Source organism: Littorina saxatilis, linkage group LG7 (genome assembly GCF_037325665.1).
Source record: "Littorina saxatilis isolate snail1 linkage group LG7, US_GU_Lsax_2.0, whole genome shotgun sequence".
Lineage (NCBI taxonomy): Eukaryota > Metazoa > Mollusca > Gastropoda > Littorinimorpha > Littorinidae > Littorina > Littorina saxatilis.
In genome coordinates this window covers 35,535,571-35,553,765 of record NC_090251.1, presented here as the reverse complement: position 1 = coordinate 35,553,765, position 18,195 = coordinate 35,535,571, and the positions used below count along the sequence as shown (strand labels likewise).

Genomic DNA, 18,195 nt, shown 5'->3' with positions numbered 1-18,195 from the left:
GTGTGTGTGTGTGTGTGTGTGTGTATGTGTGACTGAGTGATTGTGTGTGTGTTACTGTTTGTCGATTTCTTATGTGAGCCTTGAAGGCTTCGCCTCTTGTTTTGCATATAAAGACACTTTCCGGTAAGTTCAAAGTGTCTATATAGCAATTAACTCTAACAGGACGCACTCTGTCTGTTTAAGTTTGGTATGTGTCTTAGTGGAGGGCTGTGTAAATCCCATGTGGAATTGAGGCCATACTTGAGATTGTTTTCACAGGAAGGATTGTATCTGTAATTATCATATAAGGGAACACGCGGTGTGCTGTATATGGTTTTCAACACACACACACACACACACACACACACACACACACACACATACACACACGCACGCACGCACACACGCACCCACACACACGCACGCACGCACACACACACACACACATACACACACACACACACAAAGACACACACACACACACACGCACACACACACACACACACACACACACACACACACACACACGCCCATCAAGGAAATGGAAAAGCTCTTGAAGCTGGGCTAACCAAAAAGCGAAACAGGTCGAGATTGTCTCGGCGAAGTATGCGAATATAGGACCTAATTTATAATTTGCATAACCACATTTCTGTACACACTTTCAGAGTAAACATGTCATACTTAGATATAATATCTATTCAGGGGTCTTTATGCAATATGTTGATACAATTCTTATTTGACTGCTATTTATAAACAAATGAAACAGATAAATTAACCTACTATTCAGCTTCCAAGTTGAAGTGCAATCACATTGTCCGCACTGAAAAACTCATTCAAAAAAATTAGAGACTATGTTTCTAATCAAAACGAATGATTAATCTGCTGTATCATTCGCTTGTTGGAAAGCTCCTCTCAAATATGACCTTCTCTTGTCTACTGGCTCGGAATATTTATTCTACTCCCAAATAGCACTTCTTTGCACCTCTTATGACTCCTTCGTCCTCTAGAATCCCGTACCCATATCAAATACGAGCTGATTCGGTGAACAAAGCACATTTCTACTTGCGAAACCCATCGAACAACCATTTCCGGTGCTCGATTGCCGACATTTTCAGCTTTGACGGCTATTTACGGGCAAATATCAACCGCTCGCTGACTTTTTATGCATCGAGAAACAAAGTTAGTCATCGCTGAATCAGTAGCTTACCTTTAATCCCGACATATAGCTATTCTGATGGACACGTGGGGGAATTCGGGGGCTGTGATTGGATGGTCTCTTCCAATCAGCAAAGCATAATGCTACGGAAGTCGGCCATTTTTGCCAATATCCAAAAGCATATTGACAATAACAAAGACGCATGGTTCCGGTTTACCCATCTGTACCACTCGATGTTTCAATCGACAACAGCACACACTGACAACTTGAAATTCTTCTCGGGAATGTTTTTGAGCTTTACAAATGTTGATAGAATACCTTTTTCTGCTAACTTCCTGATGAAACAGGACTAAACCAATTATGTTCTGTCCCTAAACACCACAAAATGCCCAAAGTCGAAAAATGTAGTACAAACAGGGGAGTAAAACGGAACAGCCGTTTTTGTGTGCCTGTGTGAGCTAAGTTGCCGACTGACACAAACTTTCGCATTTGGCTTTTCTTATCTCGTAACTCCACACTAAATACCCCAATTCCCCTCTGAAGTATTGATGTTCAACCCATGGCACTAACATTCACGTAGTCGTTTATAACTGAGGGTGAAAAATTCGCTTCATGACGAGACAAGTCTAAATGCCATTCACCAAACTGAAAACTTCGCTGCCGTCTGCTCGCGTTGTACGGATTTGCTGTTCTCTTCTCCTCTCCTTGTTGCATCCTAGTTCTTAAGTTGTTTCTAGTTTTCCGTTGATGTTGTGTTTTGGTCTTCTTCAAAAGTAGTCTTGTTCAAAATTTAAAAAACTCAAACTTCTTTTTGTTGTATACGAATGAACTAATAAAACGCTGTTTAACAGCTGTGTTGTCAAATCGAGTTTTTTTCTCTCCAAAGTCAGTGTGGCGCCTGCGCAAAACTAATGCGCATAAGAAACGGCCGTCTGCTGTCAAAACCTGAGATCAACGCATCGACGCAAAAACTGTCATTTTGTAAGTTTGGAACAACAAATCAAGGTCAGAACAGCTATATAATCGCTATTGTATTTTCAGCGTAGCAATAGGGTCCGATATTTAGACTCGAACAAGTATAATGCGACTCGTCTTCGACTCGTCGGCATTATACTTGTCTCGTCTAATATCGGACCCTATTGCTACGCTGAAAACACAATAGCTGTTAATAAATCAAACAATACCTAGAAAACAGACACAACTTGCCTTCAAACTCGGCCTTAATCAGGTTATCACCCGTGTTCCCGGTTAAACTAAAGCTAGAACAGATTTCAGAACGAGCAATGAATCAAGCTGTATGCATACACCTTCAGTCAGTGCTGTTAGCGCAGTTGATTTAAAATTACATACACTGGGACAGTGCTTTCTGATTTGGCGGATACACAATCAAACGAAACCAGAAAACAGACACTTATATAGACAGAGAGGTTACTCAAAAGCTGATTTTATGCGGACAAATACGCGGTGGTGCAAGTGTTTTAACGTTTTAGATATCAAGATGTATATCCATTGGAGCGCGACAGCTGTGACAGGAGTCTTGTTAACTTTGGCTGTTTTCAAACTTTCATTGGTTGTCTCTCAAGAAAAGTAATTAGTCATGCATTACTTTTTTTCTGTCAACATTCAGCTGTTTGTTTGTATTTTTCTGTGTGAGTGACTATGTGTGTGCTGATGTGTGTGTTGATTGTGTGTGTGTGTGTGTGTGTGTGTGTGTGTGTGTGTGTGTGTGTGTGTGTGTGTGTGTGCGTGTGTGTGCGTGTGTGTACGTGTGAGTGAGTGTGTGTGTGTGTGTGTGTGTGCGTGTGTGTGCGTGTGTGTACGTGTGAGTGAGTGTGTGTGTGTGTGTGTGTGTGTGTGTGCGCGCGTGTGTGTGTGCGGTTGTATGTTTGTGTCTGTGCTTATGTCAGCTAGACTTGGTTGGTTGGATGGTTAGTTGTTTCAATGACAAAAGAAGGTTTGCTCCTTTCTCAGTTCTTACGGTCGTCGCCCTTTTTCAAACTATTCACATGTGTATATAAACTCAGAGGCAAAAGAAACGCAAATGCTGCAGTGAAGATGGGTTACACATGAATTTGAATGTCGATTTAATTATTTCGGGTTAACACTAACAAGGGAACGAATTGACCAATACAAAAACCATACGGAAAAGTGTATCGGGATGAGAACATGACGTGCCATGTTCCACTGAACACTGTTTGCAGACGGTTGAAAGTCAATAGCGTGTTGCTCCTCCCTGGGCGTTGATGACTGTGGCGCACCTCCGGTACATGAAGAGGACGAGGTGATTAATTTGCTGCTGAGGGACCTGAGCCCACACCTGGGTTACGGCAGCACGCAGACGACAGGCCCCACTTGCTGATTGACACCAAAGGCGCCCCATATCATGACGCTGGCATCTCCCCATCGATTATGCTGCAGGATGTTACTGTTAGCAAACCGCTGTCCAGGTCTTCGCCAGATCCGGACACGCCCATCGTTAGGATCCAGGCAAATGCGCTTCTCGTCCGAAAAAATAACCCTCCGCCATTCCCGATGGCGCCAGTGGGCATGCTGCTGGGCCCAGGCCAGACGATCCAGGCGATGCTGAGCTGTCAAGACAGGACGTCGAGCAGGACGCCGATTTACCAGGTTCTGCCCACCAAGGCGTCGGCGTACAGTTTTGGCACTGACAGGTTCTCCATGCACCCCGAATGTGTTACAGGCTCTGTTGGCGGCAGTTTCGAATGCATCTCGCTGGTGTTGATGGACAAGATGGCGATCTTGTCGGGCTGTTGTTACTCGGGGTCTGCCACGTCCTGGTAAGTCGCAGGTACTGTTAGTGACATGAAAACGTTGCTGCAGGCGATAAACCGTGGTGACATTTACTCCAAATGCCCTAGCAACTTGCTTAACTGATTGTCCGGCATCAATTCTCACGATCGCCTGTTGGCGCTGATCTGGTGATAGTCTCGTCATCGCGCCTGTGTCGCAGAAATGAATGTTGTAACAGTTTTGTGAGTATTGTACAGCTTGCCTGAACACTCTGAACACGAAAAGCTGCTTTTCCACATGTTGCATGTGCTGAAAGTGGTCCCCATGACGGTTTGGGATCCCCGTGAACAAGACCTCGCGTGTGACCCAGATAACGGCAAACACGGTTCTGACAAGATACGACCGCTAAAACAACACGTGCAGAACATGCTAGTATCATGATTTTATTTTTATTTCAAGTCCATAACGGTTTAATTAACGCATCCTGTATTTGCGTTTCTTTTGTCTCCGAGTATATGATCACTGTTAATTGTGAGTAGTTGTCATGGTTTGTGTGTGACGGGGGGAGGGTGGGGGGTATCCCTCGGATTTCTTGGCCTCCTTTGGTATAATTGACTGTACAGAGTGTATTTCTGTATTTAAGATAAGATTATGACTAGGTGTTTAAAATATGGATGAATCTTAATATTTGGCAATTCAACTTTCAGTACCACCACTTTACAAGAGGACCATTACCACAAAGGTAAATTACATTCGTACACTAGCGTTTTTGACAGAAACCATCCCCCCACACACACACACACACACATACACACACATGGTTAAGGGAAATTACAAAGACCAAACAGTTGCATTTGCTTTTAGACTCTGTATGAGTTAATGTGTACAGGTTCTGTAAATTATGTTTAGTCTCAGTGTATTTTTTAAGACATACAGACACACACACACGCACAAACACACACCCATACACTCTCACACACACACACACACATACACACATGCACACACACACACATACACACACACATACATACACACACACACACACACACACACACACACACACACACACACACAAACACAAACACAACATATTATTGTTATATAAGAATCGTATTAGTACATGTATGTTAATGTTAGTAATGATGTAGTACGTGTTCTGTTTTTCTTTATATTTGTCTGCCACCACTGAAATTTCTCAGATTTGAGAGTTTAAGTTAATTTGCTTTGACGTCATTTAATATCCAGCTTAAACGATTGTTCTGGTTGGAGGGCGGAGAAGTACCCATTACGGATGTTTTACATATAACGAATGCATATACTGCTACGTGATTATTAGACGATTGCAAATCTGAAATGTCACCCCCCGGATGTGTGCAGTTCTCTGTGATTTTGAGAATGATTTATGTGGATGGAGACACCTTCACCCTGGTGCTGAATGGACAAGACAAAAAAATTGCAAAGAAAGAGGCTGGTGGGGTAATTGTACAAAAGGTAAGATATGATTTCAGTAAACAATTAACAGTTATGACAACATGCTCAGATACAGCAGCAATCATAACAATACCAATCTGTCATCCAAACAGTATAACAACAGGAAACAAGTCGCGTAAGGCAAAAATACAACATTTAGTCAAGTAGCTGTCGAACTCACAGAATGAAACTGAACGCAATGCAACGCAGCAAGACCGTATACTCGTAGCATCGTCAGTCCACCGCTCACGGCAAAGACAGTGAAATTGACAAGAAGAGCGGGGTAGTAGTTGCGCTGAGAAGGATAGCACGCTTTTCTGTACCTCTCTTTGTTTTAACTTTCTGAGCGTGTTTTTAATCCAAACATATCATATCTATATGTTTTTGGAATCAGGAACCGACAAGAAATAAGATGAAAGTGTTTTTAAATTGATTTCGAAAATTTAATTTTGATAATAATTTTTATATATTTAATTTTCAGAGCTTGTTTTTGATCCAAACATAACATATTTATATGTTTTTGGAATCAGCAAATAATGGAAAATAAGATGAACGTAAATTTGGATCGTTTTATAAAAAAAATATTTTTTTTACAATTTTCAGATTTTTAATGACCAAAGTCATTAACTAATTTTTAAGCCACCAAGCTGAAATGCAATACCGAAGTCCAGGCTTCGTCGAACATTACTTGACCAAAATTTCAACCAATTTGGTTGAAAAATGAGGGCGTGACAGTGCCGCCTCAACTTTCACAAAACGCGGGATAGGACGTCATCAAAGATATTTATCACAAAACAGAAAAAAACATCTGGGGATATCATTCCCAGAAACTCTCATGTCAAATTTCATAAAGATCGGTCCAGTAGTTTAGTCTTAATCGCTCTACACACACACACACACACACACACACGCACGCACGCGCGCACATACACCACGACCCTCGTCTCGATTCCCCCCTCTACGTTAAAACATTTAGTCAAAACTTGACTAAATGTAAAAAAGGAAATGTGAAAAACCTCGCTGTCCCCAGGGAAAAAGCAACTCACATTTCGAATAGGATAAAACCTTACAGGACTTACATACCTTAGCTTCCCTTACTTTATCGTCTCTAGTTTGATCCAATGTCTACGTTGATGCAAGAACACTATATTTTCTATAAGTTGTACGTAGCACACTGTTGTATTACCGTCTGGTCATGTCATCCTTCTCTTTCTGTTTTCAGAAGTTCATTACCTACAACTAGAAATGGAACAGCTAAATGAGAACGACAACAGTACCTTGATTAGTCCACCACTTGTCGCAAGAACAAATGAAAGGTGTCAGCTTTCCTTTCTGTATCGTTACGATTGTGACAACCATGCATGTCAACTGTCCGTTGAACGGCAGACACACACAGGTGTTGAGCAACTGTGGCACGTTACAACATCTTCTGGCATCGTTGGAACAGCAAACGTTCAGGTGCCATGTTCTGACACCGAGTTTAAGGTATTCCAGATCGCTTTATTCTGTAAACACTTGTCTACGTATTTGTAGCTGCACACACACACACACACACACACACACACACACACACACACACACACACACACACACACACACACACACACACACACACATACACACACACACACACACTCACACACACACACACACACACACATACACACACACACACACACACACACACACACATACACACACACATATTACTTTTTTCAGCAGTACTTGTCTTTTCGTTTATGTTCAAATGCATTGACGAAAGGTCGACATGGTGTAACATGTGTTTCTTTCTGTAGATCTGGATCGTTGGCAAGAAGGTAGGCAACAATGGGACTCGCTACTTGAGCATAGATAACATCGTGTTCGATCTCACTACGCTTCCTACAACTGGCGGGTCCACATTCTCATCCCTGTCGCGTCGAGTTTCTTTGACCTCGTTCCTCACGACTTTAGATACTACTTCCACTCGTTCTGCAAGCACGGGTAAATTTGAATTACGCTTTATTATTGAAGCAACAGCAAATAATACTTCACCCACTGTACTATGGCAAGAGTCTGCATCACAGTGATCAAATATGATTATAGTCTCTGCAAGACTTTCCTTTTTGGGGAGAAAGGGAAGTCAATAATTATGTTGTTGTTGTTGTTGTTGTTGTTGTTGTTGTTGTTGTTGTTGTTGTTTCGTTCTACATTTAATTCTTGGCCTTTTATTTTGTTTTCCTATTCAACGACAATTGATGTCGCCGATGCTGATGTTACCACTGCTGAGAAAAAAAGCTGATCATAGCAGTGTTAATTGAGGCAGTGGTAGGCATTGGTGTAGCTAATGCTATATTTTAGTTGTTGCTGATTGTTGTTGTTTTTGTTTTGTTGTTTTTGTTTTGGTTGTGGTTGTTATTGTTGTGGTTGTGGTTGTTATTGCTGCTACTTCAATGATGTCAGAAAATAAACCATGCCTGTATTTAAATCCATTTGTATACTTCATCAAAGTTACTGTTGGTTAATTGTGTTGTATGTGTTGTTGTTTTTGTCGTTTGGACGCAGAAGCGATTGTCCCGGCAGGCAGGCAAACTGAAGATGACGAAGGTCTGGGCACAGGAACAATGGTTGCGATCGTCGTTGTCGTAGTCGTTGTGGTCGTCGTTCTTGTTGTGCTAACCGCCGTCATCGTTGTACGTCGCAGAAATGGCGCCAGGAACAAACAAAGGTGATTCGGATTGCTAAGGAAGGAAGAAAAGAACACAAACAAAAGGAAAGGAAAGGAAGAATGCAAAGAACAAAACAGTGTGAGAGTATAAAAATAACCACAGAAGTGCAATAAATATCAAAATAATGTCTGTGGAATACTGAAATGACTATTTAACACTATTGCACACTTACCAAATGAGAGTTAGATTAGCACATGAGTTGATGCCACGCCAGCTTTGCACATCAACGTGTACTATTCTGGGCGCAATAGACCATGTTCAAAAATAAATCTGTCAGAATGTCGAAACGGAAGGGTTGCGCCCCGATTAAGTGTGACAAACAATAACATTTGGTCGACCAGTTAACACCACGATCGAGCGAATTATTGATTCGCATGTGTATGTTATGCAGTGTCCGCTCGACATGATGCCTTTTTCGTTCGAACATTACACATCGGAGCCACGATTCACTGGCGTTGGCCTGCAATGATTGCTGAGCACACGTGTTTCCCAAACTCACGTGGCCTCAAACGAGACACGTTGTCGCCTTTTACTCAGGGCAAGCAATCATTGCAGCAGATCGTTAACTCTGATGTGTATATTTTCAAAAGTTATGGAGTCATATCGAGTGGACACTGCATAGCATAGTTACACATCCGAGTCAGTTATTCGCTGCGATCGTGGTTTGTACCGGTAGATCACGTGTTATTGTTCGTCACCCTATAGAAGGGCGCAATTAACTCTTCCATAACGCTTAAAAATCCGGAGTTAATTCCGGAAAACGTCATTTGGGAAATGTGCTACCATCAGCATTTCTACATGACACCAAATTGTCCTGTATTTAGTTGAACATCTAACCTCTCGAGTGATGTCGGCTTGTCTTTCGAATAATCGTATGTAAATGTTGTTTTTACAGAGCACCTGGGCCTGGCAGTGGGGCATCCCAAGGTGTGACCAACGCCGGTTACAGACCAGGTAAGATGACAAAAAACAGCGTTGACAAAAAAATACACTACTACAATGCATAACAATAAATGATAAAATACAACACAGTAGATACAATTCCATAAAATACAATGCCATAAAGTAAACTACAGTGCCATAAAATCAATATATTTCAAGACAATCATAATACAATGCAAATCAAATTCAACAACTCCTACTTAATTAGAGTGGCTTTAACATCCTGGTAACATTGTACACAATCCAAATCACTGGTTGTAAACGTTTCCATATCAAAAACATTATGACAGGACGTCGGTATATTATACTCCAAACTAAAGCTTGATTACACCTTTATGAATGTTAAAATGATGATTTGTTTTCGCCTTTGATTACATGACACATTCTGCATAGACTTGATTCAAATTGCAGAGCAAGCTAATCCCGCAAGATCGTCAGAATCAACCGAAATGTATTTGACACCAGCAAACACACGTGGTGGATCAACCAATCAGAACAACGCAGACATCCCGGACGATTCAGTGACTAGTCAAACCAACCAGTACGAACTCCTGTCGCATGAAACCGACGAGAGCAGGCCATATGAAACACTGACCAATCAGAGAAACATTTATGAAGCACCGACCAATGACAACAGAGATGACAAACCCTACGACACATTGTTTGCTTGCACTAGAATTACTGATGGCTATGAACTGCCCGTGGCGAAGACCGCTCTCGGCAAGCCTCGTAAGCAAAACGATGCAAATCACGCTTACAACAATTAGTCAGCAATGACAGATATTGGTAACTAAACGGCGCCTTATTTTTCAAATATTTGCAGATTATTCAAGGATTTGCCTGGGTTTGTTTTCTCTGTCATTGTAGTCTGCTTATGTTTAGTACTTTACTTTTTGCGTACACGAAAATGCAAGATGTTTTGTTGAGGTAGGAGACAGAGTCTCTTAACTCGTAAAGAGTGTGGGTTAGTCCAGCCTCTTCATTTGGCAAAAAGGAAGCCCTTTTCAGGCATGGTTTATGAATTCTTTTGAGTTTTGTAAAGCACACCGAGCTCTAATTTAAGTAATGTAATATCAAAGTGTCTATGAAATAATAACCTGTAATGCCATTGGTTGCTTGTATGGCATATCATTACTTTTACCCCTGGGGAGATTATCACTTGCATATTTTTTGTGAACTGTCTCAAACGTGTATATACTGCTTAGACTAGTTATGCAATGATTCAATTTAGGCGTTACTGGACTGTAGGGATTATAATGTACGTCACATTGCCGCAAATTGCTGCTGCCTTGATCAGTATTATTAAGCTTTGCGAAGATTTGTTTCTTCTCACAACGTTGTATCGCATGATCAAATACACTTAGTAAATATGATAGCACTACTGTTTTGCTGCAACTATTGTCACATCCTGTACTGTGTATTACAGTCTAAAGATATTACACATATTGAGCCATTTTGGAAAGTTGTGTTACGAATTGGACCTTAACACTTCGAGGGACATTTTCTGTACTGTAATTTAGAAACGCCTGGATGTATTTGCTCAAAACTGCTCCAAAACTATCCTGAATAATCCAGTAAATATTAATCACAGAGTGATTTTCGTTTTTCACTCTCCTGTGTCATGAGTCCCGACTTCCGTTCCTCGACATATTTTATTTAGTCCTAATCGCACGAATTTTTCAAACTATATTAAAACTGTTGGATCTAAGAAGTCAAAACTAAAATATAACAAACTCATGCACATTCCGTGCCATATGGGGCTAAACACATATCCTGTAACGGGGTATCAACGGTTATATAATGGTACCATCACTTGAGGAAATGTCTGATGCCCAATGAACACAGGACAGTTCTAATCGTCAGACTTGACGGTCATGGACATGACGACGACCACGACCACGACCACGACAACCACGACGACGACCATGATGACGACGACGACGACGACGACGACTACGATGATGATGATGATGATGATGATGATGATGATGATTATGCTTTGGAAAAACCTATCCCACCAGATAAAATGCAAGCGGGTAGCAACGGAAATATACATGACATATTGCATGCATTGTGACAATATAAAAGCAAAAGTGAAAGTAGCTGTAAGCAAGCTAAATAGCGGGTGTTTCCGGACGTTCCAGCATTTGCACAATTATTGGTTATCTACGTAGCTTGTACTATTGGGCTATCTGTGAGCCACTGGGTTAAGGTGCACTGTTTTGCTATTTATATTTCTGTACTTTTACCGTGCTGATTCTCTCTGTCCGTTTAGTGTGTAAGTATACACCTATTGTAAAGCTCCCTTCTTTTGAGATCTAATGTTTAACATTTCTAAGTCTTAAAATTACTGGATCTGTCAAGTCCAGGTGCGCGGAGTCCCTATGGCTTGCAGTCATGCCTCAGGCAGCTATTCGTTTAAAACCATACCAAGGTTCATTGTCTTTCATGCAATGAGTCAAAAACTACAATATGTTCACGAAATAATGTCTGATTGCCTCTGGGCAGGCTAAAGTCGCCCTCGACCAGGTTCACATCAGGTCCCCCAGGTGAATTGATTACGTCAAAAGCCTACATGGAAGTCTATTAGTCTCGGCAAGAGGAAGAATTATTTATGTGTTGGGTACTTTACCTCCAGACATTGTGTGTGACTATACGTAAGACAATTTTAAAAGATGGTATGTGGGTTCATGTGGGCATACCACATACAGCTTTTAGCCCAAGAACGTGTTCACGGGAAATGGTAATTATTTACATGTTTGCGGGAGATGCGAACTGGCAAACCGCATACAGTTTTGTTTGGCTGTCACCACTAAAGGTATGTGAAGGATCTGTAAGAAAGTTGACGGTAATAAACATGACCTCTTTCTGACTCTTTCTTACCTCTTATTTTGTTGTTGTTCCATGTATCGCATCCATGTATGTTCATGTATGCTGGTTTTTAACATTTTGCTTGACAGTGTTCAAATTCATTCACTGTTTTCATGTTCACAATTGTGCCGTCCCACACAACATTATGTTGTATGTCGACAGTAACTTTCAGAGTGCCATTCATTTCTTCAATTGTTTTAAATACCGGAGCTTAATTCTTGTACAGATGATGATCATGACACTAAATTTCCTTCTGTTTTTATTTTCTTCTTCTCATGACTGCTTTATTTATTGTTGTATTGTTAGTTGTATTACGTCCTCGGTAAAATGTTATTCGCTATATCCATCAACTACATTTGAAGATTTTTTAAAGAGTAGGCCGACAACACGACAGGATATACGTAAGGTCGATGCTGAATCAGTGTCGGATGACCCTCTGGGTTCTCAAAACAAGAAACTACAATAAACACATACAATATTCAACAATCCATCAACGACCTTTTAAAACGTTTAATTTGTGTATTGCATATGTTGTGTATGTTAACTTCCTTAATTGAAATGTGTTTTTTTTTGTAGTTGTAATTTCCTTATTTCTGATATGAAATTGAATGCTTCAGCATCTATGGAGTACGTACAGTGTGTTTCAAATTCTGACAAAAGGAATATTTCTGTCATTGTTAGTTTGCGTTGAATTTAAATGCCAATTTGTTAAGTGAAGTTTAGGAAATTGCGTACTATCTCATTAGCAAGCGCAAGTACATCGAGGAGTCTTACATGCGCTGGAAGGGTAATCTGTGTAAAGTTTAGGAAGCTTTTGAGTAGACGGATGTGTGAAGCTACATTTACTTTGATTTTGTTTTGTTATTAATTTGATTTTTTTTTGGGAGTATTTTGATTTTGTTTTGTGATTAAGTACATGTTGTGTTTGTGCTTACTTCAATTTTTGTATTCGACGGATTTGCATGTTTTAGTTGTTCAACTTGTTGTGTGTGCTTTGTTTAGTTGTTAAGCATAATGTTCTCCGTTTTTGTTTCATCGTGGCATACTTTATGTAAACGGCATGTACTGTATACATTTAACTTGCTCTTTAATTACAAGAAAAGGTAAGGTTCTTTTTGTTCTAAAGGAGAAACATGTGAAGCTATGCTAATAAAGCGATACACGTACACACATGTACTTCATTACTATATGTGACCCTCCACCACGGAATGAGTCGCATGTCACATTTGCATGATTTTCAGATTTGTACATTTTCCTAAAGAGTTTTTTATGCTCTATCCAGTGGTGAAAACCGTTTTAGAAAAGAGCGAAAACTGTTTGAGTTATAAGCCTGTGACTAAGGTGACCCTCATACTGTTACCAGACACTCCCCGGACTTATATTTAAGCCTAGTGCAGAACGGCGCGAGGTGACATTCGACTCACTCCGTGGTGGAGGGTCACATATATGCATTCACTTGTACTGTTGGCAATAATGGAGAAGAAAATAAATGTTCTGCTTACATTTTGATGTCATAGTCTTCACATTCAACATTTGTTTCCTGTTACCTATATAAAATAAAGGCCAATGCCCTGGAAAAACAATTGCAACGCCTACCAGCAGGAACAACAAACTATTTGAGTTACTTGTTTTTCTGCGTGCTTGTGCTTGCGTACGTACGGGTTATGAGCATGTTGCTTGTTATTTTGCACAGTGCGGACAAACTCGTCAAGAAACGTGTGTATGTGTGTGTGTGGGTGTGTGTGTGTGTGTGTGTGTGTGTGTGTGTGTGTGTGTGTGTGTGTGTGTGTGTGTGTGCATGCATGTGATCCACTCATCTACAGCAAACTCAATCAAGGAAGGTTGGGAATCCCTAAAGTTAAAGGCACAGTCCTTCCCTTCAAAACAGCTCACTATCTCATATGAGACCAGTCTTCACGTGGCATTAGGACATAAGATCAGAGGAAGAAAGGGACGCAAGTGCTTTAAAATACTGACGGCTTCTTGTCTAGAGAGATACATTTTTTTTATAAATACATTTCACGGAAAGTTACAAGTGTTCATTAAGAAATTAACTCTTTAAAAAGACGCACTCAGTCTGTTTATGTTTGGTATGTGTCCAAGTGGAGGGCTGGGATAATCCGATGTGGAATTGAGGCCATACTTGAGATTGTTTTCACAGGAAGGACTGTATCTGTAATTATTATGTTCTTTCTTTCTTTATTTGGTGTTTAACGTCGTTTTCAACCACGAAGGTTATATCGCGACGAAATTATTATGTAATGGAACAAGCGTTGTGCTGTATCAGGTTTTCAACACACACACACACACACACACACACACACACACACACACATACACGCGCGCGCGCGCACGCGCACACGCACACACACACACACACACGCACACGTGTCAATGCATCTAACCTTTCAACAGTGCATTTTTTTAAAGCTGCTTCTTCCTCCAAAACGAGATTCAATTTCCAAGCGGGTAAAAGTGCTCATAATTATGCAGATCAAACCTAAATACTGGATGAAATTAACACCAACTTTAACGGATATGCAATATGATGTGTCGACTGCAGCCGGTGCGAAAACTTGTTGAACGCAATTCGAGTAATTCAACACGTCAACACAATTAACTATGCCTTTCTTCCTATACGATCAATAACGATAGGCCATTATTTGTGATGGGAGAATTCTTCCACTTGGACATGCCTTTGTCTGATTTGTTTTTTTTTTTCTCTCGAATAGTGACAGTGCCAAATTTCCTTGTATTGATGAGGACAATAAAACTTCTTGTATCTTGTATCTTGTATTGTACATTGGCGTTACCAACACAACAAATATATCACGCACACAAAATAAAAAATAAAAAAAATAATAAAAATAATACTCAGTCTCAATATGTTTTATTTCTGTCCAAGTGGCAGGATGCTCTGATCCCAAGTAAGGTCTACACAAAAGCATGCACCTGTAAACGCTACCAGCCCTAGATGTAGTGCACATGCACTAACTTATTCTACGTCAATGTTCAGGAAACCACAAGTTTGATTATAACGAGAAGCGAATTAAAACTAATGTTTACAAACCGCTTGTGCCTAGCCTCTGCCAACATTAGTTCAAGCACTCAAGCCAACAGCGTAATAATCCAGTCATGCATCAGCATTCATCAGTAAGGAGAAGCATAACAACAGTGAGCTAAACTACGCACATTTTCCTCGGGGGTGTACCTGACGGACGAAAGAATGTTGTGTGGGACGAATTCACTTCCCGGTTAAACTACAGCTTGAACAGATTTGTTTAGAGCGGGCAATAACTCAGACTGTACACGGACACCTTCAGTCAAGTCTGTCTGCGCAGTTGATACAACTTTAACTTAACATGAACAGTGTTGTTTGATTTGGCAGCTATACAGTAAAAAAAGAAAGAAAGAAAAAGACGAGGCACTATTACACATTCTTTAGTTGAAACGGGTAGGAGTGTACTCAACAGCGGACAGGATTTAACTAGCATGAATGTTGTAGAGTAGGTGTTACCAGGTTGAAAAGTCATATTTCACTGCTAGCGACAATATTACGATGGATACAGTGAGAAGCACGACAGTTGTTTTTGGAATCGTGTTCACTTTGACTGTGTTCACAGTTACCTTGGTTGTCTCTCAAGAAAAGTAAGTGAACTGCACGCCTTTATTATCTCAAATATTCATCTCAAAGCTGTTTAGTCTGTCTGTGTTTCTGTATGCCTGTCTACACGTGAGTTTATATGTGTGTCTGCATGCTTTCCTATATGATTGTCCGTCTGGCCTTTCTGTGTTCATCTGTGAAGAACTTTTCAGTCTCTCCCGTACTATTCACATGGTTACATTAGACACACTCAATTTTCTTTGCATGTTTATTTGAGGGTTTTAGCAAACACAGTAGTGCCCAAAACATAGAAGTCATGCTTACACTTGTTTGTTTTGATTTTGTCTTCCAGCACCGCCAGTCTACAAGGGAACAATTACAAACAAGGTAATGCATTTTCAGTTAAAACATGTTCCTACCTCGGTCAAACATAAGCCTTCCCCTCACATAAGTCGACCCGTTCTTGCTGACCCCCGCTTATGTCATTCGGTATATCAATAAAATTTTACACAAATACAAAGATGTGGAGACAAGGGAATTGTTTTGATAGGCATGCGTTGCAGACTTTTGTGAAGAGTACATTCACATTGTGACACCATACATTTGTGCAGTTCCTTGTGGTTTTGAGAACGGATTGTGTGGATGGACATATCTTAATCCTGACGCTCCGTGGACAAGAATACATGACTGCAAAGAGTACTACTGGTTGCTTTGGTCTGGCTGTAAGAGAGGTATGGTTGACAAAATAGACACAACTAATGCAGTGTCATTAGCAAAAGTAGCAACAATTGCAAACAAGCGTGCATACAAAGACCATATGGTAATGACAGAAAACCAAAAGAATGAAAGAAAGATGGAAATAAATGAAGAAACAAACAGACAAATTAAGAAACAAAGACAAAAACAAAGAAACAAAGAAAGACAGAAGAAATGAAGAGAAGGACAGAACGAAAGGCAACAGAAAGAAAGAACGAACAAAGAAAAACAGAATCTTAACCCATAAATGCCCACATTTTATTTGTTCACAAATGATGATTTACACTATTTGATTTTGTGTCTCATGAACACAACTGGCATTGTTTGTGGAATAAGATCAGTAAATTGTGATTTTGAGCATAAAATGTTCGCGTTCCTTTTTTGGACAGTGGGATCAAGTGGGTAATACTATAGTTTTTTTTCCACTTCACCACAGAAGAAAGACACAAGGCATCACATTCAGTTCTTATAATGTCTGTTTCAGCTTCCCTCTATAGCTACACATGAACACTATTATTATTATGTTGTGTTGGCATCCCCAGATAGACGACACTAATACTATCACGATCATTATGTTTTTAACATATACTGGAGTACCCTGGGCTTATTTTGCAGTTGGGGGAATATATTGGTTATGTTTACAATTTTAGAATTGCCCACAACAAACTTTGGCATTTGTAATAATTATACTAACAACACATTAATTCAAAATTGTCAAAGGTTCTTCTGCAGCTGTTACAACTGCAAAGCATAACTGCAGGTTGACCGTCAACCCGCGATTTATACAGACACAATACACAAAGGGGACTTTCTTCTTGTGAGCGGCAACACAAGTTCACATGTTTTTAACATTTGTAATTCACATTTGTGTGGATTACTTCAAAATAATGTCACATGTCTTTAGAATTCCTCCTAACGTATACTGACCACTTTATGAAGGTTTTCAGTCTGAAGAAAAACTCAGACGTGCAGAATGCCGCCACCATATACATCAGGAAATAAACGCACTGAAACTAACGGGTAGTGCATTGCCTAGTCTACTTAAGGAAATAAATCTTAACTTTCACGTCCAAGTTGATGTCAGAAGTTATTTTATTCAGCGTCCCTGAAAAGTGACAGTTGGCTTACATGGAAGAAAATGAACTAATTAGGAGGGGGGGGGGGGGAGGGGGGGGGGACCTGAAAATAAATGCAGCACAGCAGCATAGGATCAAAACAAATCGATGAAAAACGTGACTACTTTAGCCTGTGGTTCTGTTATCCTTTCCTATGAACTAAAGTGTTACAACACAAAACAGGGTGTTATACTCATCAAGTCTAAGACAACTCAAACTGACTATCACATGTGGTTTTTTTCATATTTCATACAATTGTGCTCATGAAGAAGCCTTAAAAGGCAAACATGATGTGTACCGTTTTTTTTTAACATTGTTCGAATAATGGTTATTTGTGAAGATTATACATTAAAATAGTCTGCATCATTACTGACCGATAGTCTAACCTTCTTCTCTATTCGTGCAGATGATCATTACCTAGGACTACAGATGGACCAACTAGAAGAGAACCAAAATAGTACCTTGATAAGTCCACCACTCGTTGCAAGAACAAATGTAAGATGTCAGCTTTCCTTTCTGTATTATTACGGTTCTGACAATGATGCGTGTCAATTGTCCGTTGAACAACAGACACACAGAGGTGTGTATAACTTGTGGAGCGTTACAACATATTCTGAAACCGTGGAACGAGCATCCGTCGATGTACCATGTTCTGACACCGATTATAAGGTATTCCCGATCGATTTCTTCTGTTAACTCTCGCCTACACTCTTGCACACACACACACACACACACACACACACACACACACACATACTCACACACACACAGGCACACACACACACACACACACACACACACACACACACACACACACACACAGTCCACTGACATTACTTT

The 18,195-nt window shown here is 40.3% G+C and overlaps 3 protein-coding genes and 1 long non-coding RNA gene across 5 annotated transcripts in view; all 4 read left to right on the top strand.

Annotated features, from left to right (window-relative positions):
- The first annotated feature begins 6,556 nt into the window (after positions 1 to 6,556).
- LOC138971309 (uncharacterized) overlaps positions 6,557 to 18,195 on the top strand; it is a 77,273-nt gene continuing 65,634 nt past the window's right edge. The window contains exon 1 of the mRNA XM_070344028.1: positions 6,557 to 6,844. Coding sequence (XP_070200129.1) covers positions 6,605 to 6,844 — 240 coding nt within the window. The 5' untranslated portion in view covers positions 6,557 to 6,604. The remainder of the gene's footprint in view (positions 6,845 to 18,195) is intronic.
- On the top strand, positions 7,917 to 13,068 carry LOC138971308 (uncharacterized). Its single transcript, XM_070344025.1, has 3 exons — positions 7,917 to 8,066; positions 8,963 to 9,021; positions 9,421 to 13,068. Exons 1-3 carry the CDS (start codon positions 7,963 to 7,965, stop codon positions 9,774 to 9,776), a joined length of 519 nt encoding a protein of 172 aa, XP_070200126.1. The 5' UTR covers positions 7,917 to 7,962; the 3' UTR covers positions 9,777 to 13,068.
- On the top strand, positions 15,103 to 16,209 carry LOC138970340 (uncharacterized). Its single transcript, XR_011456897.1, has 3 exons — positions 15,103 to 15,528; positions 15,837 to 15,871; positions 16,096 to 16,209. It is a non-coding gene; the product is annotated as an uncharacterized lncRNA (long non-coding RNA).
- The window catches only part of LOC138971306 (uncharacterized), a 13,527-nt gene continuing 13,097 nt past the window's right edge, over positions 17,766 to 18,195 (top strand). For both annotated transcript variants that reach the window (XM_070344024.1, XM_070344023.1), the window contains exon 1: positions 17,766 to 18,024. In XM_070344024.1, coding sequence (XP_070200125.1) covers positions 17,785 to 18,024 — 240 coding nt within the window. In that variant the 5' untranslated portion in view covers positions 17,766 to 17,784. The remainder of the gene's footprint in view (positions 18,025 to 18,195) is intronic.

Bases quoted from the DNA above. Each gene is read 5' to 3' on its own strand.
- LOC138971308 (XM_070344025.1), top strand. From the start codon at position 7,963: ATGGTTGCGATCGTCGTTGTCGTAGTCGTTGTGGTCGTCGTTCTTGTT. The intron at 8,067-8,962 runs GTGATTCGGATT...TTGTTTTTACAG, and splicing joins GGCGCCAGGAACAAACAAAG to AGCACCTGGGCCTGGCAGTG. The intron at 9,022-9,420 runs GTAAGATGACAA...TTCAAATTGCAG, and splicing joins CAACGCCGGTTACAGACCAG to AGCAAGCTAATCCCGCAAGA.